A 27,475-nucleotide genomic window follows, 5' to 3' on the forward strand; every position below is an offset into this window, starting at 1 on the left:
AGCACAAAAATAATATTTATTTTTATATTAATACATCACACAGCTTGATACTTGATTATCATTTTACATAATTAGCGTCTGCAGCATCTTGATTTTCGGCTCTTCGACTTGGATCTTGATCTCGACCTTGATTTTGATTTCGATTTTGACTTCGATCTTACTTTTTTGTTCTCCTCATCACCTTTATATGCCAGGTAACCAATTTCCAAAACAAAAGCGAGTGAAAACAACGCCAATATGACCGCCATAACTTGAAGATGTATTGCAGCATCCTGGTTTAGGATGAGATACGTATGGTAGCCAAGAGCTACGAACTTGGCGAGGATAAACACCAGTGGGTAGATAACGTTTAGTATGAAATCGAGTGCACAAACTTCCAGCTTAGCGATGCATCCTCTGAGGGCGAAGAATACATTAGGAGCTTCGTCGAGAAAGCCAAAAGTATTGGCGCATGAAGCTCCTTTCTGCTCGATGATAACGCATATGATGGCAATAATGCAGACAAAGTGATGGGCTGAAGTGCTAAGAAATCTCTGAGGGTAGATGTGAAGGACGTAGTAGCCTCCGGCCAGAAGAAGAGGAATTTCATCTGCCAGCGTGCTGTCTTTGATTTCAGCGTCGTGAGGGTTCGATCCTTGGATCCATATGTAAATGTAAGCTCCTGTTCAAAAACTTTGTTAATGATGGTTAGCAGAATTATAATTCGATAACTGGGTAGTAAGCTAGTTTTAAAATATTATATTTCGCTTATACAAATATATTTAGCATTCATATTAATTTATTAACATATATGATATATATAACTAATGAATAAGGAGACAAGTACGGCAAGGTGCATTATTGATTGTTGTGAGGTCTTTGGAAAAGGTCCTAATTTTAAATCGCTCTGTGCTAAAATTTTAGATGCAAAAATGTCCTGTAATACAATATATTAAAATTATTCTACAGGAAAAAAAATTAAGTAATTTCAAATTTTTATATATTCCATCATGATTGCAATGAGTTTTAAAACTTTCAAATTCTTGTACTACTGTGAATCACGTTTTCCCTTTCTATTCCAACATTTATTCGAAACAATTACATCCTACTTTCAGGATTACTAGGTACCAAAAGCTGGGTGCTAACCACAGAATATTAACAAGCCTACAATACTCTCAAGCTGTGGGTGCCGTTTATTTTTCCTTATAAAGTTGATCATGTGTCATGAAACGAGTTTGGTCCCAAAGTTTCATAAGATTATTTTTTTCTGTTCAGGAATAACTTATTTTCTTACCATGCTTACATTCTTATATGATTTGTCAATCTGGTTAGTTTATTCCTGTCAAGATTGAGGCTATTATATATAATCTCTAGTAAGATAAAGAATAATAAAGATGATCAGGATGTTATGGAACATTATTATGTGCATGATGACTCGGCTACAGACCTGAAATCTGTAAGATAAATCTAAATAAGAATAATATCATTATACAAAAACCTTACGGGCCGGTCCCGCTCGGTTATTTTATTATTATTATTCAGAAAAAAATAATAATAAGATAGTCGATACAGTGAGGAAGTTATTCTGATCTATGTATTTATCAGAAATTTTTAACAATATTAATAATTCAAAATTGATCCAAAATAAAAATAATCTGTTAGAAATTCCCGTTTTATAGGTCTGATGAAAACACACGACTATGAATGATCTATTATTATGTTTCCTAAGGATAGTACCATGTCATCGTATTCGTAGTAGATAAGGTTCGTGTATTTTTTTTCCTATTTTTTTAGAGTTAGAATTGTTTTGTTTTTTAATAAAGGAAAGTCAAATGAACTCATTAAAATCCTATTGAAACACATATGTTACAAAAAAATAAAATCGAAATCCTGGAAGAATAATTATATCAGAAATTTCATTTTACAAGTAAAAGTCTATTAAAATAAATATATATGTTACATGCATATAATATACTTCAATTCAAGAGACATGTAGAAAATAAACGGTCTTCACTAAGGGTTATTCTTTAAACGAAATAAATAATAGTAATAAATAAATTTCATCAGAGTATCACATCCAAACTTTACACCCATAAGAAAGACAAAGACAAAAAATAGCTACAATATTGTAATAGTCGAGACAGAAGAATTGGTGATGGCAGCGCATGCGCGGGAGGTATCGGGCAGAGAGGGAGAGAAAAATCATATGTTCTGTTGTTAGATGTTTTTAATGAATGGACATTGATGTAAAGTCTAGTGTATTTTTGGTTTTTCTTTTAGTTAAGTTAAGTTGAAAAACAGTGTATTAAGAAGTGATCTTTCTCTCTCTCTCTGCCACGACCAGCAGAGTGCAAGTACGTACGCGTTATTGTTTACTTTTGGACATAGATAACAATTGTATGTATTTTAATTGTAAGTTAGATTATAAGTTAGTAATAAGTACATAGATATATATTTAGGTATATAATTAGAATAAGATAGGATAGGCCTTTGTTTGTTAAGATTGTTCTTTTTAATTTACAATTAGTTTAAGTAAAACTAATTGTATTTCAATAAACATTTAAAACACATGTTTCTTGTTGTGCATATGTGAGTTAGAACAGTATTAATTAACCTTGAAATTTGAATATAATACAATATAATATAGTTTCTGAAATTTCCTGTGAAGAAAACTGTGGGAAATCCTATTTTGGTAATTCTCAAAAGAATGGTATATCAACAAAAATATAGTTGTACCTCTATAATAACGTAGATCACAATAATGTAGAGCAAACTGTAATAGACAGTTGTAAGTAATGGTTCAACTGAAATAGTTATTAATCTTAAAGTACTAAGTACATGTAGTTTTATAATAATTAGTTAAAGAAATCATTTGTTTAAAAACAATGTTCATTATATGACTATGCAATTAGTGAAATTGCGAAACGCCGCCTAAGTATAATTATATAGACAACTATTTAGATCTAGTTATATGAATATAGTTATCATATAAATATAGTTATATGAATAAGATATGGAACAACTGCCGTTTTTTATTCTCCCAAACTATGTTTGGCTCAATTTGGACTAGTAACTATTGATGACTTCTGAATCTATATTAAAAAGAATTTTTATAAACTCGGGGAAACCAAAAGATTCAATAGTTCAGTTTTATCTTTTGAATAACATTCTTAATATTATCGTTAGATTAAATGTATTAAATATATTAGATTAGAGAAGATTAATAAATATAATTACAGAGCAAAAAAGAATTTTGCTCAAAATATTAATTTTGTTCATTCTTTATAAATTCTTAATCTAAGCCCTTCAATTATTTCTATATTAAATAAGGGATTTGTTGCAATTAAATCATATGTTAGATATTTATAATAAATCATATGTTGGCTATTTACATTAAATCATGTGAAATTAAATTATAATTAATTTATTAAACCTCACATTAGTTAACCAAAACCAGATTATAGTCTACAATTAGATATGATTGAGAAGCGAGTATTGAGCACAAAAGTGATGCTTCATATCTCCAAGTCTGTATAAATACCTCCTCTATTATAGGGTGCTGAAAGCTAAATGAAACAAGACAGATAGAAGAACGAAATCATGCGAGAAAAAAAAAAAAGATTGCGAGCAAAGAGAATACGAGGGAGGAGAAGAAGGTCGCCTAGATGACGAAGATCATGGAGTGTTCATTGAAGATCATTGGGACCAGTAGACTAATTTTCTGTTCTTAGAAATTCCAAGCTTTCGAGGAGTGGAGAACCAAGACACAGGAACCATGTGGAAGAGTGGCAAGAAAGTGGGGAAAATTGGGAAAATCCTCTACGCTAATTATTAATAACGATCGAAGTGTATTGCAAAAGAATAATTTATCAAATAATTTCCGGAAGAATCCATTTATTTAAATTGATCTTAAAATTGCCTTCAGAAAGATATGTTTTGAGTATTTGATTTTTTCTATTTATTTTTTTAATTTAATTTTAAAATACTTTAAGCTTTTTAAATTCATTGCATCTTGTATTTTTCGGATTAGAATGCTAAGAGGTATTAGGTAATGGTTTGGTGAAGTCTACAGTTCATTATACCGATGAAACCTTCATATCAACATCATGGCCTAATGCACCTAATAATTTTAATAGTAAATACAAGTCCGTAAGTTTTTACTATTATTATTTTTTTTGTTAATAAATATACATTATATTGGATATTACAAGCCCTGTTATCATATTTCAAGCTACTCTTATTTTTTAAAACCCTACAAGGAGCTCGGGAGAACAAAGTTGGACTGAGTAAGTCATTCATATGTACGCCTCTTTTTATTTTTATTAATCATTTGTATATCCGGTTTTACATTACTTTTTATTAATTGGTTTATCATTTATTGGTTCATGCTAGGAGGGCATCAATCCAGTTCAGTAAACATTTATAAAAAATAAAAGAACCTGCTGGGCTGTGATGACTTTAGTGCAGTATTTTCCTAACTTTTGACATAAATATTCGCACCCCTCCGTAAGAAAAAAACCTTTTACTTTAATAATATTAAAATATATACATTTTTTTTTTCAATTTTATCACAAATATAACAATGATAAATGAAAATGAAAATTCATTTATAGCAAAATGTATAATAATTATTACTATAATTTATTTTAGAAGTTCCAAAATTCAACCAGTGATCCAAATGGATAGAATCACTACGTCCGGAAAAGGAAGGGCTACGTATACAGGCAAAATTTTTTTTATTTGTAATCAGATTGTGAAATCTCGTTTTACTAAGACCAATCCAAACCCTGTTTCATTTCGTTTCTTTATCAAAATCTTTCCATACCACTGGCACTTTGTGAAACACTACTTTTTACCAACCTTCTTATGGTGTTTTACTAAAAATAATTGTTTCATCAAAGTAAAATCACATTTTTTATTAAAAAAGTAACAGCTAACCTAGCATGAACCAATTCAAATTTTGGAGAAAGGAGTATAATGGAGGGGAAAATGAAGCCAAAAAGGCGGGCCTTTTGATGGACCAGGGGCTTGGTACTGGAGGAGATTAAGAGTAAGATGTGCCTCCCTAATTCAGATATCTAACGGGCCGATTAACTGTATTAATCTTTTGTTTTTTCAAAGGCAAATCAAAGATTTATCTTGAGTCACTATAAATTATGAGAAGCCTGCAGTAAAATACTCAGCTCTCAGGTTTAGTCTAATAGAAAAAATATTTATTGAATTATTTTTCTTTTATTCTACACATCGCGTTTTATTGTATCATTTCAAATTATTTTTACGAAAAACGAAGGACCTTGATACATAAAACCAGGATTTTATAATATAAGAGATGAATAGTACGAAACCTTGACCTATTGACCTAGGATCAAATTCCATTAGTTCAGTCAAACTAATAAATGATTCCATCGTTTAAAGTTAAAAGATTAATATATCCGAAAATAGGGTGCTGATTATCAAAAAGCGATTTCCTAACCATTGTCTCTGAATTCCATTGAATTTAAATGGTTTCCAATTATGAATTGAATTCAAATCTTGAACAATGTCGATATTCAATGTCATTTTGTTTTTTCAAGAATGGCTTGTAGTCTTTCCTCTGAGACTTGATACGCAGAGGATCTCATGGTTCAATCTACATTAGATACCTGCTAAAGGGATTTATCAATCGATACAGTCCCACATAATCCTTAAGGGTTTCGAATTCCAAATTCAACAGATATAGTTTAAATTACCATTATACATAAATCAATTCTAATGAATCTATGCATGGCCGAAATACTGCTGCATATCCGAAGATTATGCAACCGGAAATAAAATTGCCTGAAATTAAATTAAAATATTTATTTTTGAAATCTACATTAAAATACAACATTTTTGTCACGTTTGTATTCCTTGCTATTAAATTTTCGTATGAAATTAAAAAAAAGAATTAAATTTTAAATTAAAAAAAACATGCAGAACTCTGGGACAGTACTAGGAATTGAGTTATTTTTTGTAGGTATCTATGGAAAATTGAGTCGACGATACCTCCTTAATCCTCTGCGTCTCATGCATCAGCAGAAAGTCTATAGGTAGGGTCTACTAAAATAACATTAAATCACCACCAATTAGTTAAGAATTTAATTATCGTGTGGAATATCTTGAACGTTGGCACCTGGATCTTGATCGTGTTTTGGATCTTGATCGTGTTTTGGATCTTGATGGTGATTTGGATCTTGATCGTGACTTGGATCTAGACATAGATCTGGATCTTCTCATACTGGGTTCTGGATTGCTCAGACAGGCCAAGGCAGCAAGTTCGATGAGGAAGCCAATGGAAAACAATGCCAGGATGGCCGTTAAAACTTTCAGATGTAGTGGCACTTTTTGGTCCAAGATACGAAATGTGTGATAACCAAGAGCTAACACTTTGGCCAAAAAGAATAGTATTAGGTATATAACAGTGAATGTAGTTTCGAGTTCGCGCTCTAGCTTAACGATGACTTCCCTAAGGGCAAGGAAGGCATTGGGAGCTTCAACGAGGAAGCCAAAAGTAGTGGCAACTGTAGCTCCTTTTCGGTAATTGACGACACACCAGATGGCAATAACACTTAAAAAATGATGAATCGAGATGCTTGGATATTTCTGAGGCCACATGTGAACGAGGTAGTAGCCCCCAACCAAGAAAAGTAGAAGTTCCTCCTCTTTGGTGTTATCTATTATTAAGGCGTCATGGGGATTATAATATTGGAGCCATGTGTATGCGTATGAACCTATTCAAAAACCAAATTGTGTAATAATCACGTAATTTTAATTTCTTGCCACTAAATCAATAGATCTATGGAAAATAAGAGAAAATATAAATTTCTATATTGCTCTTTACCACGCATTATGCTAAAAAAAATATCATAAATATCAAAATAGTTATACTATACGGCATAAATTCTTAGATAAAACTATGAGTCAAGTGAAAACATAGGTCCTATACATCTTGGAGGAAAGAGATAATCTAGTAGGAAAAGTGAAGCAAAAAAGGTGGACCTTATCATGGAGCTTAGCAGAAGAGCAGAGAAAGAGTACAAGAGAACAGCGGACATTTTCGTTAATCTCGACGTAAGCCTAGCCTCTGTGAGCGTGACCATTTTGGCTCTACTTTTGATATATAGGAGAGTAGGGCTTTACCATCCTCTCTTCTATATATGTCTACATAAACAACTTCAATATAAAATCATATTGAAAGCAAAAGTGCTCAAGTTGTCATCACACTGTTTTCATGATGAATTATTAATTAATGACTGAGCTTTTTAACCTCAAATAAATTATTTTTAATAATTGTAGAAGGGTTTGATGTTAACTGATTAGTTTTAATCAATAGTAAGCTGTTATTTATTATCATAATGTCAACTCAATTCCCCTAAATTGTTATAATATAACAATATAATATTATATATATAATATAATATCACAAAAATGTAGTATTGAATCACGTTTTTACATTAATTCTAAATTAATTCTAAGTAATTCTAAATTTTATTAATCGCTCCGTAATGTTCCACTAACGAAACATTAGAGGTTATAACCGCAAATTTTGACTTATCCTTATACATTTATCGTTTATACATGCCCACGCTTAGCGGAGAAGGGGGTGAGTTAAAGGAAAATAATTTAAAAAAGTAAATATCGTCGTAAAAGGGGGAAAAAGACAACAATAAAGAATAAATTACTCCTTAGGCGCCACGTTATTTTTTCTTTTAAATAACGAAAACTCCGAAGCATTATGCACACAATATAACTATAATATACCCATACCCTATATAAACAATTGTTGAATTATGACCACTGGAATACCTTTACATGTAGATAACAGGAACCCTAGGGGTGTTATCTACCCACCTGCTCAATTATCGTAATATTCCGTGAACAACAACAACAAAAAAAGTAAATTAACGAATGAAAGCAGAGAAAGAACAGCAGAACTATATATACAAAAGTTTAATAATAAGAATAAATATACGTAAACAGAATGAAAAAGGGAAAAAAAAGAATTCTTATCAATTAATAAAACAATTAAAACTTATAGGTTGACTTAACCTTAACTTAAATGCTTAACCTTAATAACTATATTTACATTATTATCGAAAAGAGTACAAAACTGAATATAAAATAAAAACAAAATAAAATTTAGTTCAAACCCCACGTAGTCCTTGGCTCCACTCCTGGCCGAACATAAGGTTGTCCGATATTTCCTTTCCGCCTCACCTTCCCCAGAAGTTTTGGAATGGCACCTGCTAAAACTCTCTTATCCAGGACGTGCTGAAGAAACGTCACTGCACTAAATCCCCACTACTAGTGTTAATCACCGTCCATTGAAGTAGAACACCATAATTTTGAAAAAAACAAAACACGTGACATTTCTCATATGGTGCTATTTCGGTTTACAGTAATAGTAAACACAGAGGGCCTTTAAGCTATTACCACTTCACATTGAACAATCGTACCGTGTTCCAAAATCAAACTGTCACCTTCACAAAACCAAAACCACTCGTCTGAACATACGTGTTCCAAAATAAAACTGTCGCCTTCACAAAAACAAAACCCAACCATCTTAACATTTCGGTCGTGTTTTGTTTTTCCCATGACAACCGTAACACCCGTCTGGTGTGCCGTTAAATTTTATCTATAAGAGGGCGTTCTGGGTCTAAATGTTTTAACTGCCTTTTTCCAAACTGTTGGAATCGCCTGGTAAAGCTGATGTGATTTGACCTATTTTTTAACTTATATTATTTATATCAATAATATAAATTAAATATTTTATTCATAGCAAAAATAAACAGTTTTTTAAGACTTTATGCTAGTCTCGTTTAAATTGTTTATTTGCGAACACAGAGCGCATCAAGACCGGCAGGCCATAAGCAAGGGGGCCAGACCATAAGCAAGGGGGCAGACCATAAGCAAGGGGGCCAGACCATAAGCAAGGGGGGCAGAGATCATCTCATTTAGCGACAAAAAATTTAAAGAAAAAATATTCAAGGTAATGAATTCCCAACTCCACTCTCGAAAAATATATAAAATTAACTTTAAGAAATATGGCTTGGCTTAAATAAACTAGTTGTAAGTAGCTTACAACGAATTGCTGAAATTGATTACGAAATTGCTTAGGCTATTTCGGATCAAAATCCAAAAATTCACTTTATTTTTTATAAAATCCACTTGACAATAGATTTCTCAACCTCCTGTTGAGCTCAGGCCTTCTAGAAAAACTTCATGGCAGGCTGATTGCCCCAAATATATTTAGTAATATCACACAGTATATTTTAATAATTTACTAAAAATAGTTATCTACAAATTTATGTTTATATTCTTAGTGCATCAATATCAAATTTTTAACAAGTTTCTTACAAATACAATTCACTGTCACACTATTATCATAAAACCTACCTTCCACACGTTAGGATTTCGTTATCAATAATTAATAATTCTCTATTTTTTATTTCTAAAATGTCATAATTTAAAAAAATATTTTTATTTAGAGATATATTGTATAAATTAAGAAATTGAAACCAAGATTCATCTCATTTCTAGTATTTTTATTTTCTATTCATTTCTTTTTTTTTACGATTTTATTAATATTTGAATTTAATATTTTATGTATATTTATTGATAATTTCCGACACGGCCAAACTAATTGTCAGGTATGTTAGTATGTATTATGTAACATTGTATTATGTGTTAAGTGAATTGTCAGTAAATAATACGAATATTTTAGTGTCTCCTTAATAATGACCTGCGAAACCATACATTGGATACATATAAATGAAGTTGAGAGTAAACGGTCAAAAGATATTTCTGTTATAATTTATTTACCCTCTTTCAAACAATAAATTTACATTTAATATTACCCGCAAAGCTCCTGAATACGACCTATTAACATCCCACATTCTAAAAGTTCTTCCACGGAAAGCCATCCTATTCCACACCTACATATATAACGCCGTACTCCGTTCCACATATTTTCCTGACCCCTGGAAATTATCTATAGTTAAAATGATCCCCAAACCCCAAAAGCCTTCCAAATAGCCATCATCCTATCGCCTTATCTCTGTATTACCGATCATGGACCCTGAACACTCATTTTGAAACGCCTATACCCCATCCTGGATTTCAATCATATAATCCCTGATCACCAGTGTGGATTCCGAACATCCCACTCTACTATCCACCAATGTCATCGTGTGGTGGACGTAGTCTCGTCTTCTTTGGAGCGCGGAATGTACTGCGCGGGAGTCTTTTTCGATGTAGAACATGCTTTTGATCTGGTCTGGCACCCGGGCCTGCTTTACAAACTCCGTAAATTCCTACCTCCTACATACTTTCTCATCATTCATTCCTTTCTCATTGATAGATTATTCCAAGTAATCCACAATGGTTACTATTCATCACTCTATTCTCAGTCCACTAGTGTTCCTCAAGGTAGTATCCTTGGTCCCATGCACTGCACACCGTCTACAGTTGACACTCCAACCAATCCTAATACTATCCTCACCTCGTAAGCCGATGACACATGTGTGCTCGCAGTTAATAATAACCCATTAGTTGTATCCCAAACTCTCCAATACCATATCACAGCCCTCGAAGAATGGTGTCGTAGTTGGAGGATTAAGATAAAATCCAACAAATCCCATCAAATAACCTTTACCCTTCGACGTAAACCTACCGACTGCCCTACAGTTTCATTTAATAATGCTACTCTTACCCCTGTGGAACAGATCCGCTCCCTAGGACTTTATTTGGACAAATGATAAACCTGAATTTCTCACACAAGACTGAAAAGACAGGAAACTGTTGAACTACGTGGATTTCGACTATTACATAACTAGAAAAACGGTCAAAACTTCCAAGACTGATCTACATGACTGTAATGAGGCCAATCTGGATATATGGAGTTGAGCTTTGGGGTTCCACTAAACCTTCGAATTCCTCTCGTATCCAATTCTTACAATCCAAAATCCTTCGTAAAATCCTGAATGCTCCTTACTTTGTCACAAATAACCGATTTAGCCCGAACCAGAAATCACTCCTTCCATTACAAACTCCCCAACCACTTAAACCCCCTAGTTTCTAACCTTGCATCCTCTTCTATTCCTGACAATCCTTCGAGGCGCCTAAAAAGAAGATGGCCACGAGACCTGCTAATGTAAAATGTCATTAGAGTGCTACCAATGAGTTGCTCTACACGCCTGTAACACTCCATTTTAACTAAGATCAAATTTACTGAATCTATTATATAATATACATTTGTAAATTTCAATAAAGATATATATATATATTACTGGTCTCGTGGCCATCTTCTTTTCAGGTGCCTCGGAGGATTGTCAGGAATGGAAGAGGTTGCAAGATTAGAAACTAGGGAGTTTGAGTGGTTAAAGAGTTTATAATGGAAGGAGTGATATCTGGTTCGGGCTAGATCGGTTACATAGGGAAGATGATAGGATGATTTTATTTGTGAAAAAGTAAGGAGCATTGAGGATTTTACGAAGACTATAAAGATATTTTAAAAAAATATTTATATATTACAAAAGTAGTTTATTTGTTGATTTTCTGTGACCGGCTTAGAAAAAATTAGATCATTTTTAAACATTTGAAGTGTCAAGCTTATATAAGGACAATTATAAATATTAATACTAAACTGTTTTCCATGAATATTGCAGTTCTAATTTTTTGAACGAATATTTTCTATAAAAGAAATATTCAATAGTTTTTCTGTAACGTCTTATTCAGTTTTCATTTTTTAAAAATTGTAAGCTGAAATTCTTACACGCTTAAAAAGAAATTGATGTGGTCCTAACCCCGCAGGACGCTCCCGACTTAAACCAGACTGCGCATTGCGGCCAGGCTTCGCAGTTGTTACGCCCGCATTCCCCAGCAGTGTCTACCGGACAGCTGATGGACGTCGAGCCGCGCAGACCACTTGTCCAACCAGCGATTACATCGTTAACTCTTCAGCGACCTCAATGTTCTTGTCCTGGAGCCTTCAGGAGCGATCGGAGGGATTAATGGATGGTTACTTAGCTAAGAATCTAGTCAGGCCTTCGTACTCATTGGCTTCCGAGATTACTCAGTAATGAAAAAAAATTATCAATAAACACAAATTAATCAGAACTGCATATTCAATATTTTGTATTCAATAATTGATAATTGATTTAAATAAAAAATCAATGTTTTTAATAAAATCATAGCTGCAATAAAAATATATACCACATGCTAGTAATAACACTCCTAAATCGGAAAGGTTTACTTTGTGTAACGTAAATCTTTATTATTTTCTACTTTTCGTAAGTTTTGTTTTACTATTGACATAAACTCCACATTTTTCTTCTTTTTTTTTTTTTTTTTAAAGTAATAAACCATCGTTTCGGAGTACTCCTCCATCAAAAAGCCAAAGCAAATTATTCAGATATTATAAAAGAAATTATACATAGAATTAATTTTTAAAAAATGAAAATATATTTTTTAAAAGAACAGTGTACATTTTACTCATCTATACATAAAAAAATGTTTACTAAATTATTTAGAAAAGGTAAAATAGTAAAACAAAACGATAGCTGATCAATAAGTGAAACACACGGAAAAATAGAAAAGGATTAAGAAGAAGTTTCCTTTTATCCTTTCAGTGCAACAAATTAAGGTAGTGTTTCCCTTATATTTAATTTTTTTTTTATTTTTTGGTTCTACAAAATAAAATTATATAGATTGGACACATGAAGTTAGTAACATAGATCTCTGATATTGAAAAATTTATATATAAAATATGTTATAGAAGGTAATATATGTGTATTTTAAACTAATGATATTTGGGGCATTCAGTTTTCAAAAAATGTAAAGATTTACCATGTTAAATTGTTTGTTAATTCACAATGTTTTACCTTCAACCAGTAATCACTTACCGTAACTTAATATAAACATTATTGTCTTAAGAAAACTAATTTTCTAAAAATTTTACGAAATACCATGAAAAATAGTTTAGCGGTCTAAGGCGAGGGTCCTAGAGCGCTTAGCTTAAGTTTTGGGTCCGAATCCCACCCGTGTAAAATTTATTTCATGTTGGCCCCGATAAACGAATTTTGCTGGAGAAGGAAAAAAATAAAATCCGGTCCTATCCGGAATTTTATTTTTCTTCTCCAGCTTATTTTTTCTCTTCTTCCCCAGCTTTAAATTCTGCCAAACCTCTGCGGAAATTTAATTCAAGATATTCAAATAACACTAATTTTATATCGCATAAAATTGCATATTAGGGGATTTCCCCTCAATTCTTCATGTTTTGTGCACAAAATTGCACATTTTACTCAAAAGTTTCAATTTTTGTTTCATAAAATTTGATTCTTGAGCTAAATTTCTCATATTATACACTTTTAGGTGTATTTATGCTAATATTCATTCATTTCATTATGTTTTCCTTATTTAATTTATAGTTTAAGATTGTGAAATGTATTGATTAACATATAAAAGTTTAACCCAACCTAAAAAAAAACCTAATATACTAATCGTAATATTAAAAATTAAATAATAGAGTTTATATTACAGGATTAGTGTGGTTTATGCACCTTTGGAGTTTTTATTGCACGATATTGCAATTTTTTGGTTCTTTACAGCACTTATTTTCGACCTAGTATCACCAAAAATAGTTTCATTTAAATCGGTGTTCCCATGACCGTGGTTTCCTCCTCTAAAGGTCTAATCTATATTTTGTTGTTAAAAGATGTACATTTATACCAATCGATTTTTTTTTAAATTGAAAAAAAAAAGAAATCTAAAAGGCACTCACTGCTAGAAAGTGAAATTACTGTAAGTAACGAATAACATAAAGACATCTCTGGAAAAAGTAAATATGTTTCGTTTTTAGTACACTATAAAACTCTGATATAATTTTTTTTGGAAATTCCACAAAATATTGTACTGTCTGTTTTGTTAAAAAATATTAAATAGTAACAAAAATATTTTTCAATTCGTTATTTAAATTCGAACAGTACTTTTTTAGACATCAGAAACGAATAATTGAAAAATAAATAAAATCGACAATTATTTTATTACCACCTCACAATGCAATATCCAAATTGCAAATCACCTCTCTTTGGAATATGCATACAATATTGAAACAATTCGTGGCAAATTGTGAGGATTTTTTTCCAACAAAAGGGTTGGTATTTTTTTTTTAATTATTGAAGGAAATGCCTATAGTTCTTTTGTTACAAATGAAAAGTTACTTCAGAATCAAAGTTCCCTAGAATATGCCTTACGTTTGTCGAATATGTTTGACAAAATTTTTAAAAATTATTCCCATTGTTAATAAATCACTTCTCCCAGATTCATCTACCGGATTCCCTTTTCCTTTTTTTTAACATAAACTTATTTATAATATTACGAAATAAACATATATATGCTCGTTTGTTGGCTGCGAAACTCTCAGAAGTACCTGAAAATATCAATGCCAGTAATGTTTTCCTTAGTTGGGCTGCATCCACGCACGGTATGCTTTCTGAGACTTTCTTCAATGCAAACCACGCAAAAGCCCCCAATATAATTCCAACTGGAGCATAAGCAGGATTCTCCCGCAGTGAATCCTAAAGGAAAAAAAATATATATTTAATACGTTTATAAAGGTATAATACATGTATTATATATGTGTGTGTGTGTGTGTATATATATATTTTTTTTTTTTGTGGACCTTGAGGATCAGTTAATAATACAGCTTTGTAATAAAACATCTTTTGCCAACGTTTCGCAACTTTATAGTTTGCATAACCATGCCCTACAATGACTAAAATACGGTTTCAAATTTTCATAATTTTAAATTTCATTCAAAAATATACACTTAAAAGTAAATAAATATCTAGAATAATAGAAATTATTTATAAATTCTCAATAAATATTACCTTTAAATTATAGGACAATTTATAATATTTATGATACCATTCTATACTACAATACTAAAATACTACTACAATACTCTCTTTTTATTATATTTACACATTTAAATAGGTTAAAAATGATTCTATTTTACTTTACTATGACACTATCATATTTTATTATTATTCTCTTTTCTTGCTTAGACCAATGTCTATTTCATTGTATTGTAACAGTTATTATTTTAATAAAATCTAAGTTTAAAATATCTCTAAAATATATTAATTATAGCTTATATTAGTTACAAAAGAAGCAAGGTTCACTTAGCAATATCATTCAGGAAGTCGAAAACGTTATTTGATGACAATGACTAAAATAAAATAGTAAATTCTTGACCAAAGGTTCAATAAGGTTTTTTGAGGTCACGTGGTCCGAATACTCTGCTGACATTGGCTCCACTGGATCTAAAACTCTGCGCACTCTTGAATAGTAAGCAATATTTTGTAAAGAAGTCTTTGAAGGCACCTTAAACACTTTTCTAGACGCATTTTTATAGAAAAAAGTTTCTTTTAAAAAAGTACTATTTAAAAAATATTTATACGATCACAAATATAGGCAATGAGCGGTGTTATGTCCTGATAGTACTAAACCGGCGGTTCTCAAAGTGGATGCCGTGGCACTCTTGGGTGTTCCACGCCTATTCTAGTGATACAGTAAGTGAATGCACTTCCTCACTATTTGAAAAAAGTATAGTAAATATAAAGTGCATTTTAGCATTTACATTTAACTTAATTATGCACTCTTAGAAGGATAATGCGGCATTTTGATATATTTTTTCGCTTGGTAGTTAATAGCTGAATAATAATTTTGTAGGATAAATAAATTTATCCATGAATAAATGATATGTAACATTGATCGCCAACTTCACAGATATAAGAAGAATCCTATTATTGCACTTTGATTTTTTCAACAAATACGAAATTTTTCCACCTTGGTTATATTTTAACCAATTTTCAGGACATGTATGGTCCTTTTCAGGTCCTAAAACGTTTCGGGGCCCTTCGTAGCCAAGTTGGTTAAAGCGCGAACTTCAAATGCATGAGCCAGTTCAAATCCGGCCTGGTGCGTCGACCATTATTTCTGTGGTGGTCCCATGAAATGATAATTTGACCCCCCCCCCTCTTCCCAATCGTTAGAATAAGGTGGTAACCTATAGATAACAGGTAATAGCCCCCTCCCCCGTATGTCAAAAATGATCAGGAAGGGAGTCATAAAAAAAATGTTTACACAGGGCTACTGTGGCATAATTTAGAATTTCTCGCTACAAACAGCAAAATAATAAAAATTGTTTTAGCGAAATTAAAATCCGTTACTAGTACTGTAAAAAACACCAATAACCAATTTTCATCAAAATTTCTGCAAAGAATATCACCGAAAATCTTTCCTGGTTTCTATTTGACTTTTGGGATTACCAAATATAGTCGATTTACTCTTGTTTAATGTAGTACAGGTTCATGATTTTTTTTAGGTAATAAAGGATTTTCATGACATGAGGAAAAAACGAAACCACTTAAAATTTTTTGCGCATTTAAATAACTTTTACAATAATTATTGTTATTGGCACCGTGAATTTGGAAAGAAAGGCAGGTGCAAGTAAAAAATTGAAGGTTCTCGGCCACGTCATATATGGAAGGACATTTTCCATTTCATTTCTGCAAGTTCCTTTCAATGAACCTACCATTATGAAGACATATTCATAATAATAAAAAATATCTACATACTTCAGAAAAACAATAACGAGAATAAACAAAACATTTTTTCTCACTCTTTTAAACCCGGCAGGAGCGTTCTACTTTTTGTCCCCTAAGAGGTGTCCCGTAAGCATTAATCTCATGCTATACGATTTGTACTATTTCTGTACCTACTTGTATGGGTTGATGACAAAAGTGTTTATGATTAGTTTCGATGTAATTCCGATGCACCTGGTTAAAGTCGAAAAATGATTTTATTTTATGAAATTTTCAATATTAAAACATAATCAGGTTTAAAAAATATATATATAAATGTATTGCAATAGAATACTTGTAAAGCGCTTTTATAACGATCTACACATGTCTTTTTGGATTTTTTGTTAGTTTTTTTTTCTGGGGCACAAATAAAAAATGTTTGTATTGACTTTTTCTTCCGTATAATCCTGACCAATTTCTAATAATCTATAGGTTTTTCTTATTAAAAGTTTCTAATCGAGTGATAACTTTGTTGTAGCTCGAAAGATGTGGCTTGAAAAGCAGATGTAGCAGTTTTTTTTTAAAATTGTCGTCTTTGTAGTCTGTTCTGTGTATTGTATTGATAACATTCTTCCTATCTTTCGTTAGATTAGAGAAAGTAATAATTTCTGGCTTGAAGTATTCACTGGAGTGCTCATCAATTTTATTATCTCCGCCAAATGTTGGCAATAATAGTGCATTATTATTATTATCATTTTATTTTATTTTATTATTTTTTATTTATTACAGAAAACCATTTAGAATTTATAAAAAAAATATTGAGCATAGATAAAACCTTAGTAGTAACTTCAACCTTACATTTAGCCCTTTCAGCAGAGGCTCAATAATCCATATTTCGTAAAAGAACTAACATGTTGCCTCGGGTCATGAGGTGTCCAGGTGAGCGAAACGCTCAGTCCCATCCTTTTTGAGGCCAGAGCAAAACCGAATGAACTATAGGTGGGGAGTTAAGAGGGAAAATAACATAAAAAAGGGTAATAACTTCAAAGGATTAAGGGAAGCTAGACAAAAGAATAAACAAAACAAATAAAATACTAGGATAATGCAAACGTTTATATTCCAATATGAGCAAAATGCCCAAGATTACACAACCACCCGGGTTAATGACTTATTATTATTGATGTACTATTCCTATTTTTAATGGAGCATACCTGTACGTAAAAATCCACATTTGCTAACGTGCATTTCAGTATGACTCCAACGTCGGTGAGGTCCGGTCTGTATTTATTCTAGACATAGATTTTTTTTTTCCTACATACATATATACCTCGTTTTATTAGGCATGCCGTATTTTATCTAAATCAAGGGTGATACGGCTGGCTGAGTCAAGCAAAACATCTAGAAGTGTTGTATCGGCACTTCGTACTTCTCCTGCGAGCCAAAATCTCTTCACAATAACAGGTAATACCACCAGTGATGGTTCCCTACAGTATTACCGAAGATGAATTAAAGGTCGAGTTAGAATCAAAACAGTTCGAAGTTCCCTATGTATCAAGAATATTATGTAGGGATAAAAAACCTACTCCACTCTGTTCAGTATACGGAATGTACTGCTCGGAAATCTTTTTTGATGTAGAACAGGCTTTTGATGGAGTCTGGCACCAATGACTGCTATACAAGATCCGTAAATTCTTTTCCCCTACATACTTCCTCATTATCAATCCGACATATTATTTAAAGTAAATTACAACGGCGCTTATTCCTCCCTATTCCGTCAGTCTGCTGGTGTACCTCAGGGTAGTATCCTTGGTCCCTATCCTTTATACAGTTTTCACAGCTGACTGATCCTTCCCAACCCATCCTAACACTATCCTCACCATTTTTTTTTTTTTTTAATTATTTATTTATTGTAATTTACAACGGTACAAAATAATACAATAAGTAAATATGTAGTATGTTTCATATACACTTGAAAATCTTGGGAAGGAACCACCCATTGGTGGTACTTCAAACATTAATTTAAACTAGAAGATCTCGTGGCCATCTTCTTTTCAGACGCCTCGGAGGATTATCAGGGATTGTTAAGGATGAAAGATTAAGAATTAATGAATTAGGATGGTTAAGGAGTTTCGAATAAAAAGACGCATATCTGGTTTGGGTCAAATCTGCAACGAATGGAATGTTAAGGTCTTTATGAATGAGTTTATTTGTGACGTAATAAGGAGCATCAAGGATTTTACGTAGGATTTTGGATTGTAACGATTGGATGCGGGAAGAATTTGATGGTTTGGTGGAGCCCCAGAGCTCAATTCCATATGTCCAAATTGGTCTGATTCTCACCCAGTATGCCGATGATACATGTCTATTGTCAGTGAACAATGATCCTTACATTGTATCCCAAACCCTCCAATCCCATTTCACCACCCTTGAAGAATGGTGCCAAAATTGGAGGATTAAGATAAATTCCAACAAATTCCATCAAATAACCTTTACCCTTCGTCGTAAACCTACCGACTGCGTTACAGTTTCACTTAATAATGTTACTCTTACCCCAGACGAACAGATCCGGTACCTGGGACTTTATTTGGACAAACGATAAACCTGGACTCCTCATACAAGACTGAAAAGACAGGAAACTGCTCGTCGATTTCGACTATTACAACATTTACTAGACAAACGGTCTAAATTGCCAATCCATTACAAAAGACTGATCTACATGACTATTATAAGGCCTATCTGAACATACGGAGTTGAGCTTTGGGGCTCCACTAAACCATCAAATTCCTCCTGAATCCAATCCTTACAGTCCAAAATCCTTCGTGAAATCCTTAACACTCCTTACATTGCCACAAATCTTCATCAGAGTCATCTATCTTGAACTCAATGTCCCATATGTTGCCGAATTGGCCAAAACCAGATACCATTCTTTCCATGGATACCTTCCCAACCACCCAAATCCACTTGTTTCTAACCTGGCTTCTCCTTCATTACCTAATAATCCTCCTAGGTGTCTGAAAAGAATATGGCCTCGGGATCTTCTCCTCTAGAAATGTTATTGGAGTTCTATCAATGGGTAGATTCTCCATATGTTTGTATCATGTCACTATCTCACCTACAGCAAATTTACTTGTTGCATATATATTATACAGCTGTAAATAACAATAAATAAATGATTAAAAAAAAATGTTTTGAAACTTAGTCAAAATTGCTTATTTCCGGTTGATATGAGCTGATAATGATAAGGGGTTTGTGGTTAAGTTTAAACTAAACCTAAACAGGCTCTAAGCTATTTTATTTTATAGCATAATTACACATTGATGGCTAATGTTTTTTACAAATACGATCGCGGTGCAGCATTATGAGAGCATAAGAGTAAAACTTAAGTTTAATCTTATTCATTGCAGGACAATTCAACAACCGTCAAATAAAAATAGTTTCCATCTTTACTCTAATGAAATTAAACATTATCAATTTTTTTCTATAGGAAAATAAATAACAATTGTAGAAGCACTTGAACAACTTCGATGATCTAGCAGTAGTTTTGTTGCAACACTTGCAAGTATACAAAGCACCAAATAAAGATTGAATTATAAATAAGGTATATATTTTTTAATGTTATTCAACTATAATAAAGAGGAGAGTAGTGATGCCCCTGTGAAATGATTTTTAAAAGTTAAGTTTACAATTGTTCTAATGTTGACGTAATTGGCAAGAGAGTATTTTGTTGGTTCAAAGATCAATACTATTTATTGTTCCGTACATTAATTACGGAAACACATCACAGGTACACACACAAACCCGTGTATCTCTTAAGTAAGCAATAAAGCAACTGAGTGACTATACAACAGGATCCACCCTATTCTAACAGTGTGAGGGCGCCAAATTTTTATTGAGTGGGACCTCCACGATAATAAAGTCAACCCCCCCCCCTGGCTGATTCGAATTGGCGACGTTGCAGTTCCGAGGTTGTTATGACCTATGCCTCAACTCCTTCGGCCATAAACGCTTTTTCTTTAAGGATGTCATATTTCGAATGCAGTGCTTCCTTTGTTCCTTTTTTTCCTGACCTTACGTCCTGGTAGAAAATACATAATCAACATGGAATACATATTGTCCTTTAACATATTCAGTTGCTTACGCCTTTTTTCGGCGCACCTTGGTGTTCTGCATGTTTAGAGCTTTCTGAATCTAATATCAAATATAATTATCAAACTAGTACATACATTAAAGTCAGAAACAAATGCAGCACGTTTTTACAATAATTTATTCCTAAATTTTACCAAATTCAGAACTATAATAAATTTGCCGATCTACTTAAAATATATATTTGTATTTAAAATATCTAATATTCATCTTTAATTGCTAACTATAAAACTGATAACTGCTAACTATTAAACAACAAGTAGTAGTATCCTGAGACGTTCACGTGGTCTTCGGAAAACTGTCGTGGCTTATATCAATATGTAATAGGTCGTTATCATGAAGATAACCACATCAATCTATTTTTGGTGTTTTGATCACTTTCCAGAGATTGTGACAAAATACATATTTAATAGCTTTAATGGCTTGTTTGTCCTGGAGAGTGATATTATTTGGTACAGTGACCAATATGGAAGATGACAAATGAGATGGAAAATGAAGGGGAGCGGCTGGCCCCTTAAAAAGTTAGACAACCTCCTCTTGAAAGTCAACAGATTCAAACCTTTATAATCTTCAGCTGTAAATGAAAGTGTTAATTTCTTTTGGTTTAGTCTAATCAAGAGTGATATTATTTGAGTTTCTTTATTCTCTAATGTAATATATAATTTTTTATAAAAATTAAAGTTCTAAAAAGAAATGGTTTATTATTTCCAGTACCAATTTAAAAAAAAAAGTATTTTTTTTAAATTTAATATTTTAAAGATTATGTATATAACTTAGGTAATAAAAGAAAGCTTTCTTCAGTCTATCTTTGATTATGGGCCATGGTGGTCCATTTGGTGGTGGTCTTCATCAGCCTGAATTTGGTTCAATTCTTGCTATAGGTCGGTAGTCTCCTTTGAGAAAATGGTTCGCATGCTCTACACTAAACGTCATCTTGAAATGCTTGTTGTTTAATATGACACTGAATAGCAAATAAGTGAGAAGAAGGCGAAAGACGAACGGAATAAAAAAAAAATTAAATTTTAAAAAAATATTAAATTAAAATAAACTTTCGATCGTTGCACTCTTCCAGGGTTGACTCACCCCTTAACTCCCCTCCACTAGTTTACGAACAATCCTCGTTAACTATTCAGTATAATAACAACACAGACAACAAAGAAAAACTATTTGCAATAAAAATAAAGTCATTTATAATTATCATTGTAAAAAAAAAACTCATAATCTCGCCGAAGCAAACGCTATATACATACTATAACCCTTGGAATAAAATAAAAAAGGGTAATCACTTGGCATAATAACACAAACAAGTTAAAATGAAAAAAATGTATATATATATATTTACAAAAGTCACAAACAAACTTAAAACAAAAATAACAAATGGAATAAATAATAATATAAGATTATTATATAATCTAGTTGTGACAATAGTTTTTATATTGTCATTTCGGGATATTTTAACTGTTCAATATGGACAGTTCTCCTCTTTTTAGTTTCTCTGATCTCCTTAGTTAGCTGACATCGAAGTTATGCTGACTCAGGCCGTAACTCCCACTTACCAGTTTATGAACAATCCTTGTAAACTAATTTTATCTAATAAAATAGAAGACAAAAATAATAAAGAAAAACTATTTACAAGAAAAATAAATTTCTATTTCTAATTTAATTTCTAAAAAAAAAAACAGTAAACACTTTATACATCATTTACACCAAAGAATAAAATAAAAAACTCTTTATCCAATACATGGAAAAGTTAAAATGAAAAAAAACATAAACAATTATCAAACAATAAATATAATAAATAACTAATTTTTCCGTAATATAGTGGTGGCTGGCAATATGAGAACACTCCAGTTTAATTAGTCATTGCCGGAAGATTTATCTCTACAACATAGAAAGTTCTTAGATTTCTGATACTTTCTACTGTAATATTATTGTGTTTCGTAATAATTATCACCCTGAATCGAGGTATCTCTTTACGCCTTTTCTTGACCCTCACTATACACGATCGTCTCGATTTTGGTTAGGCCAGTCCTCGGAACCCAAAGAGAATCTCAAATTGTGAAAACCCAGTAACTGGCGTTCCTGAATATGGTGTCTTCCATCTCCACTGAACAACTTTTCTTCTGCTTCTCGGTATATGATGACATTGGAACTGCCGGTGTCCACCAGACACCTCACTTCTACTACTTCTATTATAGGCAGACCGCCTTACATTATAATTCAGCAGTGTGTTGTCACCCCTCTGCCAACATCCCCTTCAGATGTCTACCGTCTTCTTTTCTTCTGTTTCTCGCCTCCATCCGGCTCTGTTCCCTTGTTTCCATCGATCTGTTTCCACTCTATCCCCTTGACTACCTTGGTTCCGCGGCTCCTCAGCTTCTTTTTTAATCTTCGACTTTCCCGATGCATTCGTTGATTTACCTGATGGTCTACTCGACATCCGGTTGCTACTTCGCATCTGTTGAGCGTTGATTTCCATTGGTTCGCCCCTACCTACATTATTTTATTCGGTACATGTATGGACATTTTTTGGATATGTACCCCTCATGCAAACCACCTGGTGCGTGGACATTGGGCTATTAAGTATCTCTACTTTCCCGCAATCATGGAATTTTTTGTCCTCATGGGGCGTGCTGCTTCATGGTTTTATCTGTCTCCTTTAGAGGTTGCTGAAACTCTTTCCTTCCCGATATATCGGTATTCATTTCTTCTTCATTAAACTGGATTAGTCTTCGGTAAGCAACTCTCGTCCATCCTGTTTCTTCTATTTCCATACGGGACTCTTCCTCTCTGGCACTGGCATTAATTAATTCGTGCGGGCATTGTATAAATGAGCGTTCACTTTTGCCTATCTTCTTCGCCTTGTTAGTTGGACCTTTATTTATTTTTGCCAAAAATCTCATATGGCCACGCACTTTTTCCACATTCAACATTTCTCTATATTTCTCCATCATTCTATTGAATTGTGCCAGGATAACACCACCGTACCGTCTGCTAGACTGCTTTGGTTTTTTTTTCTTTTTCATAGCCCCTATAGAAAATAATGCAATTAAAATAAAAACAATATACATTTTACTCAATTGTTTTTCTAATTTTTTTTTTACTGGAGCAGTGCTCCATTCTAAGAAATGATTGATACAATATATTTTTGTGTTGACATAATTAAATATATGAGGTGCTGGAGCGCACTTTATTTGCTGTCATTTCAATAAAAACTAATGACTGCGTTTTTGTTACTTGAGCATTTGAAATATATCCTCTTCTGGGGACCACCTTCCCCCTCCAAATGCTTTTTTAGTCACTAATTCATAACGTTCCATGGCGTCTCCTAATCTTCTTGAATCAGATTCAATATATTCTTTTTTACTCTACAAATTACCGTTGCTTTTGCTACCTCGCTGTCCAGTAAATTCTTTGCCATTTTTGCTTTGCCGCCTTTTAAAAAATGTTTTTAATCTCTGGTCTCTCGGGTGAATTTTTTTTTGTGAAAACGATATATCTCGAGAAGTCAACAGGAGGATAGAAACGGTGAGCCGGTGCTATTTTGACCTTGAGAAACACCTTAGAAGCAGATTCGTCTCTAACAGGAGCAAGATCACTCTCTACAAAACCTTGGTCCGCCCTGTTTTAACTTATGGATCAGAAGCATGGGCCTTTAAGAACCAAGATGAAAACACACTTTTGATCTTTGAAAGATCAATTTTGAGAAGGATATTTGGTCCTGTTAGAGAGAGTGGAATTGGGAGAAGAAGGAGAAATGCCGAACTCGCTGGCCTTTGAGTTGACTTTGATGTGCCGGGCACATTGCACGTATGATTTGGCGATACCCAGGAAGATGCTGTCCGGAAAGATGCATGGACATAGAAAGGTTGGCAGACCAAATATAAGATGGGAGGACTCGGTGACATCGGACGCACGGGCTCTACTGGGAGTCCAAAATTGGAGAGCTGCTGCAGCTAATCGTATCGACTGGCGAAATCTTTGGATTGAGGTCCATTCTCGGTAATGGGATGTAGGTATATATATATGTAAATATATATATGTAATGTAATTGTCACCATCTATTACATTAAAATAAGGTATATATGTAGGTAATTAATTGTACATTGACAGATCACAGATCGACAAGTTCGAATTATTCGGAAAAATCGATTATTTAAAAACGGCACTTCCGGTCAGTCGATTTTATCAATAACGTTGTTGTTAAATATACACTTTTTATATGTAATTTTCAGTTTCGTACGACCTTTCATCTTTACACACACGTACAGACCATTTGGAGAGATTTTATTATTTGGACGCAGTGCGCTTCATGATGTGCAACTGAAAACCGTGGAAAACTAAAATTCGAAATTTTCGACGATCGAAATACTATATATGAGAAAGTGAAAATATAAATAGTTTGTTTTATTAAAATGTTAATAGACTTAAAAACTAATAATAGTAAGCTATAATAATAAGTTGCAAATCCCATTTGTCACAACAGACTTAAGTACAGCAATGTATATTCAGCCTTTGTAGGAGATAAATATCTTAACGGTAAGTAAATTTGGTTCATGTAGTGAATTTTAAATTATAAGTTTTACATGTTCAGTATTATGAATGATTTTGGTGACTTTATAAACTAAAAACTGGAACAATGCAATGTAGAAAATGTTTTACCTACAATTAAAATGTTTTAATGTGATAAAACATGTGTTGCTCTTTCATTGTATTTTAGAATAGTGTTTTAATTGTGAATTATGAATCATTTTATTTGTCCAATATATTAAAAAATTAAAGAATAAATAGAGGGTTTTAATTTGTTCACAAGTTCATAATTGATGTAATTAATTTTATGTTTAGCAACAGTTTTTCTCAATAATAATTGCCTTTTTTATTGTTTTAATTATTTTTAATTTACTTTGAAAAGTTCAGATTACAACAATAGGAATTTTTTTTCTCTTTTATTTTTTTAGCTTTTCTCATTCATCGGCGTGATATTCAACAAAGCATTGAAACACTTTAGAAATCCTAATTTAAATTCGGACAGATTATAGAAAATTAATTATATCAAAAACTTTTTATTTATTTATCTTTTGAATTTTATGATTTTAATAAATTTTTAACCATTATTGTAATTTTAGAATTTTTATATTTTAATGTAGACAACCCCTTCCCTCCTGAAGAATGGTGAGTCCTTTTATTATTGGCTGAATACTAAAAAAGACACAGGAAATCTGAACCAACTCAGCAGAAATTTTAAGCAAAATTAATTTATGAAAAATATGGGTAACCTCTTATGGTAATATTTACATTTAACTTTAATATAAATTTTAATAATAAAATAAATAAGAATTTTAACCAAACAGTTTAAATAAATAAAATATGCCTGACCTGAGTTAGGCAGGTTACCAAAGGAAGGCTACAAATACTGTTACGAAAGCAAAGTATAATAGTGTTAAGCTGATTGTAATTAAAAGTTTTAATATTAATGTGAAGAGTGACAAAATGGGTAATTAGAGATGAGCTAATAAGGATAGCTTATTTATAAATTAATATGATTCGCTGATGTTTTATTGTATCATAGGTAATTTTGATTGTAATTGGTGACCTGGGCCAAAGAAGAATAGCCCGCCAAAGTTTTTAAATTTATTGATATGAGTGTAAATTTGTATTTAAGGTATGCTATTTTATAATTAATGATGTTATTTGTTAAAAATCAACTTATGATTAATGGTTTTGTGATAGATTGTCCTTGAGGATGGCCGAATTGCCCGAAACGTTGGACTTATAAAGAAATAAAGAGTATTTTGAGACTTAAATTCGATCCTTTTCAGTTGAATTTTTGTCTGAACCAGAATAAATGAGACATACTTTATGGTGTCAGATTATGATTCGCAAGAACAGAAGTATAGTTCGGGAGATCCAATTGAAATATGTTAGTACCTTAAAGAGATACCGTCTATTCCTGATAATCCTTAGTCTATCGCTTTGTATTTATCATTAATGTAACCTGCCTTGACAATACTCGTGCTTATCTTATCACTAATCAAATCCACTCAAAAATTTGTGTATCAAAAGTTATGCTTACAAAGAAATCCTAGGTACTTCAAGTCCTTCAAGAACATGGAACTTGTATTTCTATGATCACGATTGGCCTTACAGATTTGATGTATTTTTATTTTATTTATTACTTACTGCAAACGATGGTTTCTTACTCTCATTCATCAACAATCTACTTACAATATCCATATTCAGTGTGACGACAAGTGACAGCGACGTGATTAAATTTTCTCAGAACATTTTTCAAAAAAGATTATATTGGAGTTTTTGTTGGAAGCCTGATAACAAAAATTTGGAAAAAAAACTGGTATAATTTACATATTTTGAGGAACAGTTACAGAATTAATTTTGTGGTATGAAGTAAAACAAAACAAGTGTTTCATTTTTTTTTATATATCACATGTTGAAACGAAGTAATTAATCGATTTATTTTGAAAATATAGAAGTAGGGTTTTATTTTTCTCAAGCGATAAATTGATTGTAACAAAATAATTTTTATTTTGCCTATAAATACAATTGTACATTAGAAAAGTACATGTTTACAATTATTCTCTTACAGATGTTCAACTTGCTTACTTATGTAATTTTAACACTTAAAGTTGCAGTGGCTGGCAAACAGAAGCCTATTCCACCGCTTAACTACGAAAGGCATGATTTTAACTCGTTGACTGCCCCTGCTAAGAAATAACTAAAACGATTTTGTA

The 27,475-nt window shown here is 32.3% G+C and overlaps 1 protein-coding gene across 2 annotated transcripts; it reads right to left on the reverse strand.

Annotated features, from left to right (window-relative positions):
- LOC106690432 (uncharacterized) lies at positions 1-27,168 on the reverse strand. 2 transcript variants are annotated; one of them, XM_014435871.2, is made up of 3 exons: positions 26,952-27,157; positions 14,426-14,573; positions 1-661 (listed from the first exon to the last, which is right to left on the reverse strand). In XM_014435871.2, exons 1-3 carry the CDS (start codon positions 26,958-26,960, stop codon positions 72-74), a joined length of 747 nt encoding a protein of 248 aa, XP_014291357.1. In that variant the 5' UTR covers positions 26,961-27,157; the 3' UTR covers positions 1-71. The 2 variants fall into 2 exon arrangements, with proteins under 2 accessions (XP_014291357.1, XP_014291356.1); XM_014435870.2 differs by lacking the exon at positions 1-661 and adding an exon at positions 6,083-6,728 and having other exon boundaries at positions 26,952-27,168.
- Between the last annotated feature and the right edge of the window lie 307 nt (positions 27,169-27,475).

This window comes from Halyomorpha halys, unplaced genomic scaffold, assembly GCF_000696795.3.
Source record: "Halyomorpha halys isolate HHAL.00 unplaced genomic scaffold, Hhal_1.1 Scaffold1714.1, whole genome shotgun sequence".
In the NCBI taxonomy this organism is placed as follows: Eukaryota; Metazoa; Arthropoda; class Insecta; order Hemiptera; family Pentatomidae; genus Halyomorpha; species Halyomorpha halys.